This window comes from Herpailurus yagouaroundi, unplaced genomic scaffold (genome assembly GCF_014898765.1).
Source record: "Herpailurus yagouaroundi ecotype Mexico unplaced genomic scaffold, PumYag 67555, whole genome shotgun sequence".
NCBI lineage: Eukaryota > Metazoa > Chordata > Mammalia > Carnivora > Felidae > Herpailurus > Herpailurus yagouaroundi.
In genome coordinates, this window is record NW_024420361.1 from 2,568,130 (window position 1) to 2,591,001 (window position 22,872).

The 22,872-nt window shown below is 34.5% G+C and overlaps 1 protein-coding gene across 1 annotated transcript in view; it reads left to right on the forward strand.

The window, feature by feature from the left end:
* The first annotated feature begins 284 nt into the window (after nucleotides 1-284).
* Nucleotides 285-22,872, forward strand: part of LOC121025216 (dachshund homolog 2-like) — a 43,524-nt gene continuing 20,936 nt past the window's right edge. The window contains exons 1-4 of the mRNA XM_040467668.1: nucleotides 285-330; nucleotides 11,842-12,014; nucleotides 17,961-18,096; nucleotides 20,641-20,715. Of these exons, the coding sequence (XP_040323602.1) occupies nucleotides 285-330; nucleotides 11,842-12,014; nucleotides 17,961-18,096; nucleotides 20,641-20,715 (430 nt within the window). The remainder of the gene's footprint in view (nucleotides 331-11,841; nucleotides 12,015-17,960; nucleotides 18,097-20,640; nucleotides 20,716-22,872) is intronic.

Here is a 22,872-nt window from a genome sequence, read left to right on the forward strand (position 1 = left end):
TAACCTCATATCTTATGAAAAAACTGTTTTGTGTGTTCTACCACAACTATCTCCTCCCCAAACCCAACAGGTCTTACCTGGTCAGAGTCAGGCCCCTGAGCACTGTCAACATCACACAGAATTGTAACAACTTCAACCCAGGCATCTAAATCCCAGTAGCAAGTGATTGAAGATTCAGAAGATGGCAGCATAGGAGATCGCTGGGCTCACTTCATTCTGCTGATCACTTAGATTCCACCCTCATCAGAATAAATAACCCAGAAAACTGCCAGAAGACCAGCAGAATGGACTCTCCAGAGCCAAATGCAGAGAAGAGGCCCAGGGAAGAGGGTAAGAAGGGCAGAGAGGTGGTGCATGCTACGAGGAATGGCGGGAGGGGCCTTGAGTGGTGGAGGAGCAGTCCACCCGGCAAGGCAGATCCCCCGAAGTCTGGCTTGCAAAAGCAGAGGGGCCGGACTCCATGAATTCTGACAGTCAGCGGGACATAACATCTGGAATGTTAAAAGACAACTGCTCTGCTCTCAAAGAGAAGGGAGGGCAAGAGGACACTCTGAGGGAGAGTGGTTGAGACCTGGAAGGACAGAGCTCAGTGGGGAACAAGGCACAGGAAAGCACCATTTCTCTCTCTCATTCCCCAGCCAAAATTCCAAAGGGAACCATTTCCTATCACTGAACTTGTTTGCATCCTGCAAATGCTCAATGCTGTGCTTCTGTGGATCCATCCCTCAGACAGCCCTGCCTCCCTCCAGGTGCTTCAGGGCCCCTCCTGCAGGGGGCCACTGACAGCAAAGCTAACTAAGCCTGCCCCTCCCACCCCTGTGCACTTTGTGGATCCACCCTAATACACTCTTGGCCAGATCCCATTGAAGCAGCACCACAAGCCTGACAGTGTGCAAGCAGCTGTGGACAAGGGCCACACCACTCCACAGTGAGCCCTGGTCCTGGGAGAGGAGACGAAAAGGTACACACCACTCTGACTGTGGCCCAAGCAGTGGGTTGGGGGCAGACATTGGGTCTGACTGTGGCCCTGCCCACCAACACAAGTTACTCCAGAGAGCACAGGGTAAGTGCCCTAGAGTTTGGGGCCACCAAAAGGACTACCCAAAATGATGAAATGGAAGATATCTCTTCAAAAGAAGCTCCAGGAAGTAGCGACAGCTAACAAATTGATCAAAAACGATTTAAGCAATATAACAAGAATTTAGAATAATAGTCATAAAATTAATTGCTGGTCTTGAAAAAAGCATACAGGACAGAAGAGAATCTATTGCTACAGAGATCAAGGGACAAAGAAATAGTCACGAGAAGCAAAAAGTGTTATAAATGAGGTGCAAAATAAACTGGAGGCACCATAGAATGGATTGAAGAAGCAGAGGAAGGAATAGGTGAATTAGAAGATAAAATTATGGAAAAAGAGGAAGCTGACAAAAAGATAAAAAAATCCAGGAGTATGAGGGGAGAATTAGAGAACTAAGTGATGCACTAAAGATAAATAATATATGCATAATTGGTATTCCAGAGGAGGAAGAGAGAGGGAAAGGTGCTGAAGGTGTACTTGAACAAATCAGAGCTGAGAACTTCCCTTACCTGGGGAAGGAAAAAGACATTGAAATCCAAGAAGCAACGAGAACTCCCTTCAGACATAACTTGAATAGATCTGCACAACTAATCATAGGGAAACTGGCAAAATACAAGGATAAAGAGACAATTCTAAAAGCACCGTAGCAATCTCTTACTCGGCACATCCCCAAAGGCAAGGGAATTAAAAGCAAAAGTGAATTACTGGGACATTATGAAGATAAAAAGCTTCTGCACAGCAAAGGAAACAACCAACAAAACTAAAAGGCAACCAACGGAATGGGAAAAGATATTTGCAAATGACATATCGGACAAAGGGCTAGTATCCAAAATCTATAAAGAGCTCACCAAACTCCACACCCGAAAAGCAAATAACCCAGTGAAGAAATGGGCAGAAAACATGAATAGACACTTCTCTAAAGAAGACATCCGGATGGCCAACAGGCACATGAAAAGATGTTCAGCGTCGCTCCTTATCAGGGAAATACAAATCAAAACCACACTCAGATATCACCTCACGCCAGTCAGAGTGGCCAAATTGAACAAATCAGGAGACTATAGATGCTGGAGAGGATGTGGAGAAACGGGAACCCTCTTGCACTGTTGGTGGGAATGCAAATTGGTGCAGCCGCTCTGGAAAGCAGTGTGGAGGTTCCTCAGAAAATTAAAAATAGACCTACCCTATGACCCAGCAATAGCACTGCTAGGAATTTATCCAAGGGACACAGGAGTACTGATGCATAGTGGCACTTGTACCCCAATGTTCATAGCAGCACTCTCAACAACAGCCAAATTATGGAAAGAGCCTAAATGTCCATCAACTGATGAATGGATAAAGATATTGTGGTTTGTATACACAATGGAATACTACGTGGCCATGAGAAAAAATGAAATATGGCCTTTTGTAGCAACGTGGATGGAACTGGAGAGTGTGATGCTAAGTGAAATAAGCCATACAGAGAAAGACAGATACCATATTGTTTCACTCTTATGTGGATCCTGAGAAACTTCACAGGAACCCAGGGGGAGGGGAAGGAAAAAAAAAAAAAGAGGTTAGAGTGGGAGAGAGCCAAAGCATAATAGACTGTTGAGAACTGAGAACAAACTAAGGGTTGATGGGTGGTGAGAGGGAGGAGAGGGTGGGTGATGGGTATTGAGGACGGCACCTTTTGGGATGAGCACTGGGTGTTCTATAGAAACCAATTTGACAATAAATTTCATATATAAATAAAAAAAAAGAAAAGAAATCTTAAAAGCAGCAAGACAAAAGAAGTCCTTAACTTACAAAGGTCAACCCATAAAGCTAACTGGAGATTTCCTGACAGAAATTTGGCAATCCAGAAAGGGAATGGCATGATATATTCAAATTACTGAATGGGAAATACCTGCAACCAAGAATACTATATCCGGAAGGCTATCATTCAGAATAGAAAGAGAGACAAAGAGTTTCCAAGACAGATAGAAACTAAAGGAGTTCATAACCATTAAACTGGCCCTGCAAGGATTATTAAAGAAGGCATATCTAGAGGAAAGGAGAGGCCAAAAGTAACACAGGTAGGAAACAACAAAGCAGTAAATATGAATACTACCATAAAATTCTGTCAAGGAACTCACACAAAAGAGGATATAAAATATAATAATATATACCTAAAACAGAGGAGAGATGAGAAAAGAATGGCATCAAAATTTAATGACCATCAACTGAATATAGACTGCTATTTAGAGAAGAAGATACATATAAACCTAGTGGTAACCATACATTAAAAAAAACACTAATAACATGCAAAGAATAAAGATAAAATAATCCAAATATATCAGTAATAAAAAAATCAACAAAACATGAAGGAGAGAAAGGCAATAAAGGATCAAAAAAAAAAATCTCCAGAAACAATTACAAACAAGTAATAAAGTGGCAATAAATACTTATCTATCAATAATTATTTTGAATGTAAATGGACGAAATGCTCCAATCAAAAGTCATAGGGTGTCAGAATGGATAAAAAAGACCAATCCAAATGCTGCCAGAAAATATTAATTTTTAATTTAAAGATGCTGGAATATGGAAAGTGAGGGGATAGAGGAACATTTTTTATGCAAATGGATGTCAAAAAGCCAGGATAGCTATACTTATATTAGACAAACTAGATTTTAAAAAATGTTAATGAAAGATAAAGAAAGGCACTACAAAATAATAAAGTAGACTTTATTAAAGTAGACTTCTACCCAAGTAGAAGATACAACAGTTGTAAATATTTATGCATGCAGCATGTGAGTACCCAAATATATAAAACAATTAATAACAAATAAAATGTAATTAATTGATAATAATACAACAATAGGGGATTTTAACACACCACTTACATCAATGGACAGATCATCTAAACATAAAATTAACAAGGAAACAAAAGTTTTGAATGACACACTGGACCAGATTGACTTAACAGATATATGAAGAACATTACATCCTAAAACAACAGAATATGTATTATTTTCATGTGCACATGGAACACTGTCCATAATATATCACATATTAGGCATCGAAACAGACCTTAATAAATATGAAAATATTGAATCCATACCATCCACCTTTCCTAACCACAATGTGACGAAATAAGTAGTCAAGCTAAGGAAAAAAAACAAACAAACTGGAAACACCATAAATATATGTCGGTTAAACAAAATGCTAGTAAACAATGAATTGTCAACCAGGAAATCAAAAAAGAAATTAAAAAATACATGGAAACAAATGAAAATGCAAACAAAATGGTCCAAAACTTTTAAGATGTAGCAAAAGTTGTCCTAAGAGGGAAGTATTTTGCACTACAGTTGTACCTCAAGAAATGAGAAAAATCTGAAATAAATAACATAATCTTATACCTAAAGGAGCTAGATAAAGAACCACAACCAAAGCCTGAAGCCATTGAGAGGAAGGAAATTATAATGATTAGAGCAGAAATAAATGATATATAAACTCAATCAATAATAGATCATAAATGAAACCAGGAGATGGTTCTTTGAAAAAAAATCAATAAAATTGATAAACATCTATCCAGACTTATCAAAAACCAAAAAAAAAAGATTCAATTAAATAAAATCACAAATGAGAGAGTAGAAATAAGAACCAACACCACAGAAACACAATTATAAGAAAATATTATGAAAAACTATATGCCAAGAAATTGGACAACCTGGAAGAAAAGGGGAAATGCCTAGAAACATGAAACTATCAAAACTGAAAAAAGAAGAAATAGAAAACTCCAACAGACTGATAACCAGCAAATAAATTGAATCAGTAATCAAAAAATTCCCATCAAACAAAAGTCCAGAACCAGATGGTTTCAAAGGAGAATTCTACCAAACTTTTAAGGAAGAGCTAGTACCTATTTGTCTCAAACTATTCCAAAAAATAGAAAAGAAAGGAAAACTTCCAAATTCATTCCATGAGGCCAACATTACCCTAATACCAAAACCAGATAAAAACACCACATAAAAGGACTACTTCAGGCCAATATCTCTGATGAACATATACGGAAAAATTCTCAATAAAATTCTAGCAAATCAAATCCAACAACACATTTAAAAATCCTTTACATGATCAAATGAGTTTTCTTCCTGGGTTCCAAGAGTGGTTCTATATTCACAAGTCAATCAAGGTGATGCATAACATCAATAACAGAAAGGATAAAAATCATATAATCATTTCAATAGATTAAGGAAAAGCACTTGACAAAGTACAACATCCATTCATGATAAAAACTCTCAACAAAGTAGGTTTAGAGGGAACATACCTCAATGTAATAAAGGCCCTGTATGAAAACCCCACAGCTAATATTATCCTCAATGTGGAAAACCTGAGGACTTTTCCTCTATGGGTAAGGAAGAAGACAAGGATGTCCACTTTAACAACTGTTGTTTAACATACTACTGGAACTCCTAGCCACAGCAATCAGAAAACTAACAAAAAAAGAAATAAAAGTGATCCAAATCTGCAAGGAAGAAGTAAAGCCTTCACTTTTTATGGATGACATGATACTTATACAAAGAAAATCTAAAATGCACCACCTAAAAACTGCTAGAACTGATAAACAAATTCAATAAAGTCACAGGATACATCAATGTACAGAAATCTGTTGCATTTCTATACACTAATAATGAAACATCAGAAAAATAAATTAAATAATTAATCCCATTTACAATTACACCAAAAATAATAAGGTATCTAGGAATAATCCTTACCAAAGTGGTGAAAAACCTGTACCTTGAAAAGTATAAAACACTTATGAAAGGAATTAAGATGAAACGAAGAAATGGAAAGACATTCTATGCTCATGAATTGGAAAAACAAATATTGTTTAAATGTCTATACTATCCAAAGCAATCTGCATATTTAATGCAATCTCTATCCAAATACCACTAGCACTTTTCACAGAACTAGAACAAACACTCTGAAAATATGTATGGAACCACAGAAGATCCTTAATGGCCACAGCAACCTTTAAAAATAATATCAAAGAAGGAGGCATCACAATTCTAGACATCAAGCTATATTACAAAGCTGTAGTAATGAAAACAGTATGGGACTAGCACAAAAAATAGATATAGAGATCCATAGGTGAGAGTAGAAAACCTTGAGATGAACCAACAATTATATGGTCAACTAATCTTTGACAAACTAGAAAAAATATATCCAATGGGAAAAAGACAGTCTCTTTAGCAAATGGTGTTGGTAAACTTGGACAGCAACATGCAAAAGAAAGAAACTGGACCAATTTTTTACACCATGCACAAAAGTAAATTCAAAATGGATTAAAGACCTAAATGTGGTATCTGAAACCATAAAAATCCTAGAAGAGAACACAGGCAGTAACTTCTTTGACATTGGCTATAGCAACTTCTTTCTGGATATGTCTCCTGAGGCAGCAGAAACAAAAGCAAAAATAAACTATTGGGACTACATCATAATCAAATGGTGCACAGTGATGGAAACTAAACAAAATTTAAAAGCAACCTACGGAGTGGAAGAGGATATTTGTAAATGACTTATATGATAAAGGGTTAGTACCCAAATATATAAATAACTTAAAAAATTTAACACCCAAAAAACTGACAACCACTGAAAGAATGGGCAGAAGACATGGATAGGTATTTTTTCCAAAGAAGACATACAAATGGCCAACAGACACATGGAAAGATGTTCATTATCACTTATCAATGGGGAAATGCAAATTGAATCTACAGGGAGACACTACCTCACACCTGTCAGAATGGCTAAAAAACAACACAAGAAACAACAGTTGTTAGTGAGGATGTGGAGAAATGGGAACCCTCTTGCAGTGTTGGTGGGAAATGTAAATTCATGCAGCCACTCTGGTTAACAGTACAGGGGTGCATCAAAAGGTTAAAAATAGGATCCAGCAACTGCACTACTAGGTATTTACCCAAAGAATACAAAAATACTAATTCAAATGGATACATGCACGATGTGTGTAGCAGCATTATCTACAATAGCCAAATTATGGAAGCAGCCCAAATGTCCATCAACTGATGAATTGAAAAAGATGAATGGAATACTACTCAGTCATAAAAAAATAATGAAATCTTGCCATTTGCAACCACATGCATGTAACTGTACAGTATTATGCTAAGTAAGGTAGTCAGTCAGGGAAAGACAAATACTACATTATTTCACTCATATGTGGAATTTAAGAAACAAATGAACAAAGAGGATAAAAAGAGAGAGAGTGTGGCAAATCAAGAAACAGATTCATAACTCTAGAAAACAAACTGATGGTTGCCAGAAGGGAGTTTGGTGGCAGGAAGGGTTAAATGGGTGATGGGGATTAAGGAATACAGTTGTTGTGATGAGCACCAGGTGATATATGGAAGTGCTGAATCACTATATCGCACACCTTAAAGTAATATTATGCTGTATGTTAACTAACTAGATTTTTAAATTAAAACCAAAACAAAATGAAGTTGCATGATTCAACACCAAAAAACAGGCAAGCAAACAATATGATTATAAAATGGGCAGAGAACCTGAATAGACATTTTCCCAAAGGCATTTACAGTGGCCAATATACACATGAAAAGATGCTCAACATCACTAATATTCAGAGAAATGCAGATTAAAACTACAAACAGATATCACCCTACACATGCCAGAATGGTCAGTATCAAAAGACAAGTTTGGTGAGGATATGGAGAAAATGGAACCCTTGTGTACTCCTGGTGGAAATGTAAATCTGTGTACTAATTCATAAAGCAGTATGGAGGTTCCTCAAAAAATTTAAACCATAAAGATCATATCCAATAATCCCTCTACTGGATTTTTACCCAAAAAAATCAAAACATTAAGTGTAAATTTATATTCACCACTATATTTATTGAAGCATTATTTATTATAGCCTAAATAATGAAAGCAAAATGCATCCATTGATAGACAGTTGGATGCAGAAGATGCAGTGTGTATACATACATAATATAATATTTTTAAGCCATAAAAAAGGATGAGATCTTGCCATTTGTAAAGCATGGATGTACCTAAAGGGTATTATGTTAAGTGAAATAAGTCAGAGAAAGATAAATACCATACGATTTCACTCATTTGTGGATCTTAAAAAAGAGAAATAATCCAATGGAAAGCAGAATCAGGCTTGTTACTAATGAACAAGCTGATGGTTTCCATGTGAGGGAAATGGGCAAAATAGGTGAGGGGGAGTGGGATATACAGCCTTCCAATTACGTAATGAATAAATCACAGGAATAAAAGGTACAGCATAAGGAATGTGGTCCATGATATTGTAATAGTGTTGCATGGTGACAGTAGCTACACTTGCAGTGAACATAGCATAATGTATAAACTTGTGAACATGTAACATGGATTGTCAACTACACTTGTAGAAAAAAATAAAAATAAAATTTTGAAGAAATGTGAATGAATATTTATAAGTGAAAAAAACGCCAGTCTGAAAACACAAAATAGTGTATGATTGCACCTATGTGTCATTTAGGGAAAGATATATCAAAGCTAAAAAATTCAGTTCACAACAAACCAAAGAGCTTATACTTTATTTTGGAAACAGTAAGTAGCCACTGAACGTCTTAAAATTGGAGTGGAGAGGCAAATGAAATGGTGTTGAAAAACCAATCAGAAAGCCAGGGTACCAAACGGTTATGATAGGATTGGTAGCTGACTGTAGAAATGTGAAGATATTACAGAGGTCAACATGACTTGGATGTCAAATGAGTGTGGGATTTTAGGAGTATTAGTGTTTTACTGAAGTTTATAGTCTTAATAGCTAGAAAGAGGTGATGCTATTTACTTACATAAAAGTTGTAAGATTTGCTGGAATACCAAGATGCTTTACAAATAATGCTTATAGTAGCTGGCATGATAACCTTGAGGTTAATAGGAAAGAGATGACTCATTTTGGTGATTAAAAAAATTATTTTAATTACCATGCTATTCAAAGTCTATACATTTCTGGTATGTGACTAAAATGAGCCAGATTGCTGGAGTGTGATGTACTTTTGATGGCTCTTAATTTAATGTTTTCAACTTTGGTAAAAGGTTGACTTACATAGTTCATATTTGCATATGCTTTGCATGTGCAACTCATGTGGAGTCACTGTTAAACTGGCCAGTGATGTAAATATTAGCTTAGAGTCTAGGATATTATAGTCAATTAACAGTTATTGCAGGTCATGATCTAAAAGTGTAACATTTAAGTCCTACATGGTCATTTGAAATGTTGGATTAATTGTATTTTAAAACTGCCAATAGGATGTTAAATTCTGTTTATAGTTTGCATTTAGTTTGCAAGTCATTTGGACTTTAAGTAGGCATATGACTTGATATGGCCAGATGGTGTCTGAAAGATGCTGAAAATCTTTGGAGAGTGAGGAATTATTACATTGTTAAGAAAAATGTAAATTGAACAAAGGCTTACTTAAACATATGAGTGGTAAAGGGAGGCACTGATGGCTACTTTTCATATACAGTTTTATCAATTTTCTGCTAAGACTCTGAGTACACAAAGAAGAATTGAAGTCTATAATTATGTTTGGTAAATGAGAGCCTTATATAGAAACCTATTTGCACCGTTGATGGTTACTATTATGTTAAGCATAAAGTGAAGATTTCAGGGAAAAGATAAACAGTGATTAAATTAATATGTGGTATACAATATCTTATTATAGCAAAGTCATATGATGAGTATAATATAAAAATGCATATATATCAAAGTAATTTTGGAAGGCCATTTTTAATTTTATTTATTTATTTTATTTAAATTTTTTAATGTTTATTTATTTTTGAGACAGAGAGAGACAGAGCATGAATGGGGGAGGGTCAGAGAGAGGGAGGCACAGAATCTGAAAAAGGCTCCAGGCTCTGAGTTGTCAGCACAGAGCCCGACACGGGGCTCGAACTCACGGACAGAGAGATCATGACCTGAGCCGAAGTTGGCCACTTAACCGACTGAGCCACCCAGGTGTCCTGGAAGACCATTTTTTAAATCTGTGCTTACGCTTTATTGAGGCTTCTCTAGGAAATTAATAATCACAGGGTAAATTTTCATAACTAAAAAGTTTGGTTTGGTAGATTGCTTCTTAAAAGGATTTGGAGATAGTGAGCCATAAATGAATTAATAGGGGGAAAGTTTAAAATATTTTGTTAATATTCTGTGGGGATATGCAGTCATGGAAAGTATAGAGTATGTTCTCCTTGGTTTCCATGCAGAATTTAAGTTTCTAACATTTTTAAATCCTTGTGTATTATTAATAACAGTATATTTATGGCTGTTTTGATCACAAATATTAGTGACTATTGTGTTCTTTATATAGGAGTTCCTTTAATTGAGATGATCACTTTAGTTTTTTATGAGACCTGTTAAATGTGTTTTACTACATTGCACAACTTTGAATTTTTTCTGGTTTTATTCAACCATCATTGTTGAGCCCAAGAGACAAACCTTGAATCAATTAACAGAATTTTTGTCTAGCCTGCTTTTTCTCTTAAATGTATGTGTTTTGACAATTTTTATTACTGTTACTGTTGTTTTCAGGAATTATATTTAGGAGGATTCTAATTATACTTTCTATAGATTCATCGTTGTTCACTAGTTTTTGTGATTTTCAAAGCAAGAAAAAATGAGGGAATGGCAAAAAGGATCAAGGGATATTATTAATAGTGGATAATTGCATTTGGGATCAACATAAGCACTGCCCAGTGTAGATTTCTATAATCTGCAATAATTTAGGAAAATTATAGGCAAGGGTATTTTAGAACATCTGTTAAAGATTACTTGTTTCTCGGTTTCTGTCCAAATGAAGGCAAGATTACTGTTGAAGCAATAGTTTAAAATATATTGTAAAGTGTTATGGTTTACTTATCATAGTGATGTTAACATCCATAATGTTAGGCTAAATTTCCCTAGCCTCTGTTCAAACATGTTTCCTCACAAATCTCAAGCTCATAAAGGGTAAGTAGAAAAAAAATTCAATTTGTTACCCTTTTCATGTTGACATATCTGTGGCTACCATAAGTATAATGTGGATAATACTTGAAAGATATTAATTGAGAAATTTAAAATACGTGAAAACTATTTCACCTTGCATAAGAAAACAGAATTCCAGACATTAATCAATGATGTTGGTATTTGTTATTAAACTGAAAATACGTTGAATATTTTGATAGGGCATTACTCCTTATTGACAGAATCTTCAAATTAGAGCCAGAGCATTCATTTTAGAGATATATGACTAAAAGTGTAGACCATATTCCAAGTCTTATTTTCTTCAATAATTCTGAAACCTAGACAATCTACATCCTGTCATGCCAGCATCACTATTATATATTCTAAAAATGTGTTAAGTTAGAAGCTGGTAACACATCAATATATTGTAATGATCAAAAAGAAAGTTACTTCTTGTTAAAAAAATGATGTTTGGCTTAAAGATTTTGGTTTCATGAGTAAAACAAATTTCATCTTATAAATACTTTAGGAGTGAGAACAAGAACAAAGAATATTGATAAATAAAAGCTTATGGATATAAGAATATTTTTTAAATTATAAAGCAATATTAAATCCTAGATACCATTAATTGCCCAAAGAGATACTAGGGTATAATAAAACTTACTTTAAAAGAAAGAGTGAATTCAGATACATTTTTTATTACTTCTATAGTATCAATTTTGATGTGATTTTCCTTTGTCCAATGTGACAAATATAATAATTTAACATACACTGTCTCTTTTAGGACTGGATCTGCCATTTATGATGATGCCACATCCCCTACTTCCAGTCAGCTTACCTCCTGCATCAGTTGCCATGGCAATGAATCAGATGAACCATCTCAATACTATTGCCAACATGGCTGCTGCAGCCCAGATTCACAGTCCACTCTCCAGAGCTGGGACCTCTGTTATAAAGGTAAGAATTATGATTTGGAAGAGGACAAAGATTTTAATTACATGTAAATTTTGAGAAAATATTAACATTACCACTGCAACTTCAGTATAAACATACGGCTCATTGACTCAGTTGCTTAGCATATAGATAATATTGATGAATTTTATTTATGACTATTCCTGCTAAGGTAGTTTGTGTTTGTTTGTTTTTATTCAATGACCACATATCTCACCTTCAATTCTAGCTTCATGTCTTGCAGTCATGAGCACAGTGTGTGAGAGGCATAGAAAGGGTAATGGCAAAATACAGTACTTTGCTGGGTGAAATAAACACTGTACACCTTTTTGGTGTCTGGAAGGCAATTGTTGAGTAGTATATACCATACAGGACTTGTAAAAAGAAAGATTTTAGGTTCAATTCTTATCCTGCTACTTAGCTGAATAACATTGGATATGATATTTAACCTTGTCATAACAAGCATGAACTTGTTTCCTCAATTGTAAACGATATGTCATAGTAATAATCTATCCCAGTTACTTCATTGGTTGTCCAGAGATAATGTGAGTAAAATAGAGGTTAAAAGCTATGAAACACTGGGGTACCTGGGTGGCTCAGTTGGTTAAGCATCCACCTTCAGCTCAGGTCATGATCTCATGGTTTTTGGGTTCAAGCCCCATATCAAGCTCTGTGTTGACAGCTCAGAGCCTGGAGCCTGCTTCAGATTCTGTGTCTCCCTCTCTCTGCCCCTCCCCTGTTCGTGCTCTGTCTCACAAAAACAAATAAACTTTAAAAAAATTCAAAACTGTGAAACATTAAACAAATACTTATTATAATTTATAGTATTATCATTATCATCATTAGAATACTATTTTTTTCAAAATCTCATGACCATTGGCTATTGAAACACAAACAGTATTTTATAATCTGTCCTGATGTCTTCTATTAGTTTGGCGTAGGATCTCTTTGCCCTCTCTCCCAGTATCATGTGCACTTTGCTTAAAAAGCCAATATGTATTTTATTTTGGCAAAGAGATAATATAAGTGTATATAGGATCAAAAGAGTATAGTTAGTAAGAGCAACCCATCGATTTATCCCTTTATTCCTTTTTATATTCAACAAATGTCATATCTTTGATAAATGCATGCTGTAATGAACAATATGGGAAAGAGATAAAGAAGATATAATTAATCTCTATCTTCCAGTACTCACAAACTAAATGTGATATAAACAACCAGTACCCATTTAATTTGCACAACAAGCAAACAAACTTAACAAGCAACAATTTAACACTGATTGATATGTAGGCTCCATGCCCAACGTGGGGGCTTGAACTTATGACCCTGAGATCAAAAGTCGCATGCTCTCCTGACTGAGCCAGTCAGGCACCCCCAATACAGTTGTTATTAAAAGACAACTACACACATGTACACATACATATAAAGACATATTTAACATTAATGTATTAATACTTCATACATTCTGTGTATACTACCATATTTCCAAGGATGTAAAGGAATATTGAGGTGAAATAAAGGATCTACATGAAAATGAGCAGAGTTGATAATTTAGTGCCAATAAACTACATCCTAAACCAAACTTAGTGTTACACCTTGTATAAAACTGAATATTGACCCTGCTTTTTATACTTTCAAATGATTCAATATGAAGAACATCTCCTTTGACCATTTGTGATATAAACCACCCCAAAACGGGAAGAGTATGATGTAAGAGGGTATAATATGTACTAGTAAATAGCATTTTCTATATTTTTTTTAATTTTTAGGAATAATCTTTGAACTATGCACATATATGCTAGAATCTGAATTATTATTGCAGATGATTTTACTAATAGCCTTTGATTTGGGGAATTGATTGGGTAAGTATGTATCAATTTTGGAAATGTCTCTCCTCTGCTACTTTGAATCTGGAGAAGACTTGTAGTGTTTCAGAAGAGCTACAGCTGTTTTCCAAATGAAAACAAATGAAATACATGAAGGGCCCAAATGAAATACGTGGAGTAACAGGCTTGTAAAAGTCATAAATGCAAATAAAATTAAGTCATCAATGACTAAAAAGGATTGGGATTTTGGAGATGCAATTTTCCTTTTAAATGTCCTTATTTATTTGTTGCAAACACTGTTAACCCTGTATTTGGCAAATGATGAGGACATTATCACTTGTGTTCTCATTTGTAATAAAACAGATTAACTTGCTGTGAACTTTTAACTAGGCTGAGACACAACAGTAGCCACCTAATGAGCCAAAGCACATTGCAGTTAAGTAGCTAAATAGATGCATACTGATTACAGGAATGAAAAATGGATCTGTTTACTTGCAGAAAAGAAATTGTTCATAGAACTATTAATTATTTTAAGAGAAATTAAACATTCCCAGCTACACACACACACACACACACACACACACACACACACACACATTTTAACCCCACCTAACTCTTAATCAATATAAGGCACTAAACTTATCTAATACAGTTTATATGGTGAAAAAAAAGTCTGATCTCTGCAATACCTTAGGGAAACAATAACAATGAACTGAACGTTGACTGAATTTGGAAAGTGCAGACTATAAAATCTTAAAGCAGAAATAAAACTTCATGCAAAATGTTAGTCACTCTAAATCAAGTTTTCAAAGTTAGTTTATTGTTTTACCTAATATGATGTTGAAAATGTCAAAGAAGGAGTTGAATAGAAAGTTACTTGAGTTCATATTATTTGATCATTTGCTAATTTTAAACATTTGTGGGGGAGGCATCTGGGTGGCTCAGTAGGTTAAACGTCAGGACTCTCAATCTCATAGTTTGTGAGCTCCAGCCCCACATCAGTCTCCATGCTGACAGTGCAGAGCTGCTTGGGATTCTCTCTCTCTCTCCCCCACTCTCTCTGACCCTGCCCCACCTATGCTTCTGCTCTCTCTCTCTCTGTCTCAATAATAAATTAATTAAAAAAATAAACATTTGGGGGGTACACCTTTATAGGATTGTATTTTTTCTCATTTTCATAGCATTTTATATTCATGTAGATGCCCTTTCAATTTTTTTTTAATCAAAGTAAGCTTTCATTTTCTATTAGGCAGAGTGGACAAGAGCAAGTACCACTGTGAGTTGGATTCTCTTGCTTCTCCAAACCATCGATTTTATGAATCACTTAATTTTTTTCTATTTTTATTATGGCAGCATATATTACTGTGTGTATGATTCCTGTTTGCCACCATAGAGTGATTTTGTTTGTTCAGTTCCATTTTTGCCCCATATAAATGCTGTAATTTGTTCCTATCCATTCATTCAGATGCCCATGAAACTTAAATGTAGTTCATTGAATTACATATATTTTTTAGCAAATTTCCAATGTTACAATCAAAGACAAATACTGAATGTTCTACATTTTATACATATATTTTGAGAAAGAATCATTGGGGCTATACAACAGTAAAAGGCAGAGAAATAATTTTGACCTTATATATAAAAACCCTTGCATTGGTGGAGCATCTGGGTGGCTCAATCAGTTAAGTGTCCGACTTCAGGTCATGATCTCATGGTTCATGAGTTTAAGCTCTGTGTCAGACTCTGTGCTAACAGCTCAGAGCCTGGAGCCTGCTTCAGGTTCTGTGTTTCCCTCTCTCTTTGCCCCTCTCCCACTTTTGCTCTGTCTCTCACTCTCTCTCTCTCTCTCTCTCTTTCTCTCTCTCAAAAAATGAATAAACATTAAAAAAAAAACAACCTTGCATTGGTGTGTGTCTGTGTACATATAGTATTCAAAGAATATGCTTTTAATCATGACAGTTTAGTTTGAATTTCACAACTAATGAACTGCTAGTCTTTTCAGAAAATAAAACAATGTGGTACAAGGGCTATATATATCTTGCTGCTTATCCTCATACCATTACTGCAGAATATAAGTATAATTATTTGGGGGAAAAAGTTGATTATTTTATCCTGCTTTGTTTATATGTTTCTTTCTATTTTGTCCTGTATATATAGTGTTACAACTAGGTAGTTATCTGTATAGTAATTATAAATGAAATGTATAATTCTGTCTTAAAACATTGTTTTTGAGGTCTGATAACAATTATAATTATCAGTATTTAATTAAGATATAGTACTGCAGCTAATATACTCAAAGTCTACTATTCATTTTACTAAAATTATCAAATGTTAATTATTTGCTAGACAATAATATAAAACACCATGTAAAAAGTGAACCTACTACATTGATGACCATATTAGTGTTTCATTGCTGCTGTAACAAAATATGACAAATTTTGTGGCTTGAAACAATGCAAATTAATTTTCTTGTAGTTCTATAGGTCAGATATCTAACATGGATATCACTAAGCTAAAATCAAGGTGTTGGCAGGTCTGCATTTCTTTCTGTAGCTTCCAGGGAAGAATCTGTTTCCTTGACTTTTCCAACTTCTAGAATGCACCCACATTTCTTGGCTTATGGTTCCTTTCATCCATCTTCAAAGCCAGAAATGTTGCATCTCTCTGATTATTCTCCCATAATATCTGCCTTTGACCTTCCTTTTATGCCTCCAAGTGTGATTTATCTCAAGATTCTCAGTCACGTCTGAAAAATCCATTTACCATGTGAGGTAATATATTTACAGGTCTTGGTCATTAGGTTGTGGAGGGGATATTTAGGGGGCCATTATTCTGCCTGCCACAATGAAAGACACTGCAAAATGTTAACTTCTACTAACGAAATAATAAGCTTTAACTCTCATGCTATTTACTTTTATATTTAAACAAACAGCAGTTTTATCTGGAGAATTTATAAATTTAAACCTCTCAGGCAAAATCAATGTGAAAATGTATAAGCACATATTTGACAAATTAATTTTTAACATTATTATGATTTGAATACTGATGTTGTAATTATAGATAATTAGAACAATTAAGAAATTTATTAAGGATGAATTAAATATTTTATAGAACAGACATTCTCCGTCCCATAAATGCATAAAACAGCAATTTGGTTATTTTAGTGATCAAATTAAATGAATGATTGTCAGATTTATTCATCAAGTTGTGATGTATAAACATAATGAATAACTTCAGAGATTTATAGCAATATTCATAATCATAAAAGTCTTGAGGACTATTAACAGTTACTGAGGAGCTATGTAAAATAAATATTTTATTTTTATTCAAATTCATTATTCAAAACTATAAATGTCTAAACAATACTAAGCAATTGATATTCATAGGTCGTAGTTTTAGTTTGCAAAACCATCATTGTGTACTGTGATTACCAAACCATTTTGCTGGGAGAATTCAAAATAAATTTCTAAGGTCTGATAGAGGAGGTGTATACTGTTTCTGTAATTTTTATTTGTGCGGAAAGACTCAATGTGTACCAGATGCTACTATTTGTGATTTTTATTCCTAGGTTTTCAAGTGTTTACCTTAGGGATATCTTAGAGAGGGGGATCACCCTCCATGCTTGGTATATACTTTATATAAATATAAACGTTTACAATGATAATATTCTTCACTGCACACCTATGTTCATAATATAGAATGTATTTCTTTTTTTCATTATTACATATTTTATTCTGACATACCATTATATTAATAAAATCATCATTAAAATGCCAATCTTGGCTATTACATAAATGATACAGTGAATAGGTTCATAGGGAAATATCAAGGTAAAATTTTAATGTATTTCTTAAGAAAGGAAATGGAAATTAACTTTTCTTAAACCTCTAACATATATCAGCATCATGCTTATTGCTTTCACCCTCTCTTATTAAATTCTCATATCTCATTAATTTTGCAAGAAAAATATGTATTTGTCTAAAATTACATGTTAAATGCCAGGTATCATGAACATGCCTGCTTTTGGGATAAGGGAGAGGTCAACATTTCAAATGTCATGGACTCAACCAACATGAAAAACTTGGTGCACAGATGACATTTCCTTTTGTGTCTCCTTTTGTGTCAGGAACGGATCCCAGAGAGTCCTTCTCCTGTTCCCTCTCTGGAAGATAATCATTGTCCAGGGAGTCAAATTTCCTCCCACCCCAGCAGCAGTGTGTCCAGTTCTCCTTCTCAGATGGATCACCATTCAGAGAGGACGGGTAAGTATCTCGCCCAAAACAAGGAATTTAAAGAAATTCTTTCAGGAAATTCGTCATTAGTCAATAGAAAGTGGAGAAAGAAGCTGGGGAGCTGATGCCTCCCTAAAAAATGGGTTTTTGAAGTGGCCTTTTTTTTTTTTATTGCTGAAGCAATATGAACAACAAAATGAAACTTAAGGTGTTATAAGTTTCTTCTCAGAAAGGGCCTTTATTTACTGTGTCACTGGATTCCAGGGAACAATATGATGGGATTTTTGTAGAGTATATGCTAGTTCAGTATGTTGGTATATAACAGTTTATGTGATACAATATACTTGCTACATTCACACAATCCTTTGAATAATGAAAGATAAAATATATTTTAAACAGTTGATCATTTAGAATGATTAAAAAGTGAATCAATATATAATTTGCTACAATCTCAATAATTTAGATCACAAGTATTTAACATGCCTTTCCCTTTATTTTTTTATCATCTCACAAGTCTTACACCAGAGATACTATTCCAGAAATACTATAGTGTTATTGTCAGTGATGTGGCATATGGGAGACTTGAATATAGCCATAATTCCAGTGGTGACTAGCTATGAGAATGTAACTTGGGTATGTAACTTAACCATTATGAATTTCTTTACCCAATATATAGAAATAATTACTTCCTTGCCTAAGGCACTGGATTTTTGTGAGATAAAATGAAATAATATGTGGAAAAACACTTCAGAAACTTAAAGTGCTAAGGGAATGTGAGGGACAAACACTATTTTTCTCTGTGTGGCTTTACCTTGATTGTTTATCATCCCTTGCTGTCTGATTTTACTCAGGTATACAGATGTTACCATATTGTAACAAATTCTCCTTTAGTATATAATAATTATGAACCAATTGAGTTAGGTAAAATATTTGTTAATCTTATGTACCTACACAATCCAATTTCCTAAATATCCATTTCATTTAGGAAAAATTATTTCTGCTTTTCTTTTAGCCTTACTCTATATGGATGTTCATTATGTAAACTCTAAATTTTTACACATGGTAATAGTGATTGCTTTAAGCCTCTTCAAAATAATGTTTTGGTGGGGGGTGAGGGGGAGAAGAGTAATTTGAGGGATTAGTGGAGGTGTTAGGTTCCAAATTTGTGTTAGGGAAGGATGAATATGATTTCTCCCTTGTGGAAATTCATGCAAGTCTCACTTAGCCTGTCAATATTACACATTGTTTATGGCTCATAGTATGTCCAATGAATCTCAAATCAGGCTCCCCATTATAATTGCAAATTCTGTGGAGCATTTACAAATCTGGATGATCAGACTACATGCTCAGAGTCTGATTTACCTAGTCTGGAATAAAGCATGGCAGCAGCGTTTTGTTTTTATTTTCAGTATCTCTTCATCAGATTCTAATATGCAGCCAGAGTTACGAACCACTGAGCTAGAACTTGCAGCTAGTGACCCTAAGGAAGTAAATTTAATTCCTGGAAGAGGTGACAGATCTTCTAGCTTTACTTTGTCACAGCTTTTGGACACAGACCACCTGATTATTACAACATTGTGCAACTGATTCAAGGGAGACTGAGCAAGGCAAGCAGATATAGCCATAAGACCATTGATGAATCAATAAACCAAAACATACATTATTCTGTCAGGATAATCTTTGTATTGATGAGAGGCGGGAGAGAAAAAAAAGAGAGATTATTGAGTGCTGTCTAAAAGCAAAGCAAATAGGGAAATATATTTTGTGATAGATACATTGTAAGAGAATGATATCTTACACTTAGAAGTAAAATCAAATATTTTCAAATCAATGTAGTATTCTTAAAAATATATTAACCACGTAAAACATTTCTTATGCACTGGCAGTAATTAGGCTATCTAAGCACATTCCCAGTTGTACAGACATGATAGTGAGATTGTCTCTAAATGAATACAAATATTTAATGATGATTCATTTATAGTGACCATATTTTATTTATAGAACATTATGATATTTTAATAAAATATAAAACAAATGAATTAAATGATCAAGTATGAAAATTGGCATGTATTTCTCTTTCAATAGAAATATTTTGTGAAGGAGCATTTATAATAATTACCAGAAAGTTAGACTTCACCTTTAATTTTGCTGTATATATTTGCAAAAACTTTATAAGGTGAGTTAAATGCATAATTATTTTAAACTCACGAAATTAAGTGATAAACTCTTTCCAGAAATACTTTGGGAAATATATTATTAATTATTCAGGTAAATAGCTAATTTACATATGTATTTTAAAAGAGGATATATTTAAAATGATTTAAAGAAAATATGTGGGCAATTATATATGTGCCATATATTAATTCCACTTTAAAAATTCACATGATTAAAGCAGCTTATCAATTTTTAAATTATATAATCATCAGACCAAATTTCTCCACTGTTTCAGAAGTAGAGGTGTATACAATTCATGTTACTACTTATCGGAGTAAAATAGCTATTTATGTAATACTTTTATGCCTTTCTTTTGGGTACTTTGCAAAAATATTACTCAGTTATGTCTTTTCTTTATAGTCATGATGCCCAACAACAGAGAAAAACTTATTGTTGATCAGGATAATGGACCCACCATCAAAAGGGATAATAAAGGTAAAATAATTTTTGCTTATGTGGTTGACATAAATATTAGATAGTAACTGAATTAACATCCCAGTACTGTATACTGCATCCATATTTCCTGAACAAAATAGATTTATACTGTCTTTGCATAAATTACTATAGTAGTAAAAAAAATTATGTTTACCGGAGACTTGTTTATTTGATGTTCTAAATTACATGTCAGCCTAAAGTTTTTCTGTGCCTGTGTTTGGAGATTTTACTTTAAGCCCTTTTATTATGCCTGATCAGAGACATCTGACTCTCTTTTTATTACATATTCACTTTGTTATCCATGTTTAAGTAACTCACCATTTAATAGTTATGTTTGAAAAACTGAGTTGCTGCCATGGAGAAGAAATATTCCCCTCAATTATGAAAAGAGGTTTTTAAAATATATCCTAATATGGGCATTTCAAATGAAAGCTTAACAAGTTACTCCAGCAAAGTATTTATCTGGAATGCAGATAGATATGATGCCAATCTAGGTTTTGATCCACTGAGATACATGTATATCTCCATAGTATCCACTTTTTTCTTTTTCTTTTTTTAATATGAAATTTATTGTCAAATTGGTTTCCATACAGCACTCAGTACTCATCCCAACAGGTGCTGTCCTCAATACCTATCACACACTTTCCCTTCCCTCCAAGCCCCCATCAACCCTCAGTTTATTCTCAGTTTTAAGAGTCTCTTATGGTTTGCACCCTTCCCTATCTGTAACTTTTTTCACCCTTCCCCTCCCCCATGGTCTTATGTTAAGTTTCTTAACATCCACAAGAGAGTGAAAACATATGGTATCTGTCTTTCTTTGTATGACTTATTTCACTTAACATAACACTCTCCAGTTCCATCCACATTGCTACAAATGGCCAGATTTCATTCTTTCTCATTGCACGTCGTATTCCATTGTGTATATAAACCACAATTTCTTTATCCATTCATCACTTAATAGACATTTTGGCTTTTTCCACAATTTGGCTATTGTTGAGAGTGCTGCTATAAACATTGGGGTACAAGTGCCCCTATGCATCAGTACTCCTGTATCCCTTGGGTAAATTCCTAGCAGTGCTATTGCTGGGTCATAGGGTAGGTCTATTTTTAATTTTCTGAGGAACCTCCACACTGTTTTCCAGAGTGGCTGCACCAGTTTGCATACCCACCAACAGTGCAAGAGGGTTCCCATTTCTCCACATCCTCTCCAGCATTTATAGTCTCCTGAATAGTTCATTTTAGCCACTCTGACTGGCATGAGGTGGTATCTCAGTGTGGTTTGATTTGTATTTCTCTGATGAGGAGTGACGTTGAGCTTCTTTTCATGTGCCTGTTGGCCATCTGGATGTCTTCTTTAAAAAAAATTTCCGTTCATTCTTCTGCCCACCTCTTCACTGGATTACTTGTTTTCGGGTGTGGAGTTTGGTGAGTTCTTTATAGGTTTTGGAAACTAGCCCTTTGTCCGATATGTCATTTGCAAATATCTTTTCCCATTCTGTCAGTTGCCTTTTAGTTTTGTTGATGGTTTCCTTTGCAGTGCAGAAGCTTTCTATCTTGATGAGGTCCCAATAGTTCATTTTTGCTTTTAATTCCCTTGCGTTTGGAGATGTGCTGAGTAAGACATTGCTGCGGCTCAGGTCAGAGAGGATTTTTTTCCTGCTTTCTTCTCTAGGGCTTTGATAGTTTCCTGTCTCACATTCAGGTCCTTTATCCATTTTGAGTTTATTTTTGTGAATGGTGTAAGAAAGGGGTCTAGTTTCATCCTTCTGCATGTTGCTGTCCAGTTCTCCCAGTACCATTTGTGAAGAGACTGTCTTTTTTCCATTGGATATTCTTTCCTGCTTTGTCAAAGACTAGTTGGCCATACTTTTGTGGGTCTAGTTCTGGGGTTTCTATTCTATTCCATCGATCTATGTGTCTGCTTTTTTGTCAATACCATGCTGTCTTGATGATTACAGCGGTGTAGTAGAAGCTAAAGACTCATTTTGATGCTTCCTGCTGTGGTATTCTTCTTCAATATTACTTTAGCTAGTTGGGGTCTTTTGTGGTTCAATACAAACTTTAGGATTGCTTGTTCTAGCTTTGAGAAGACTGCTGGTGAAACTTTGACTGGGATTGCATTTGAATGTATTCATTTCCTTGGGCAGTATTAACATT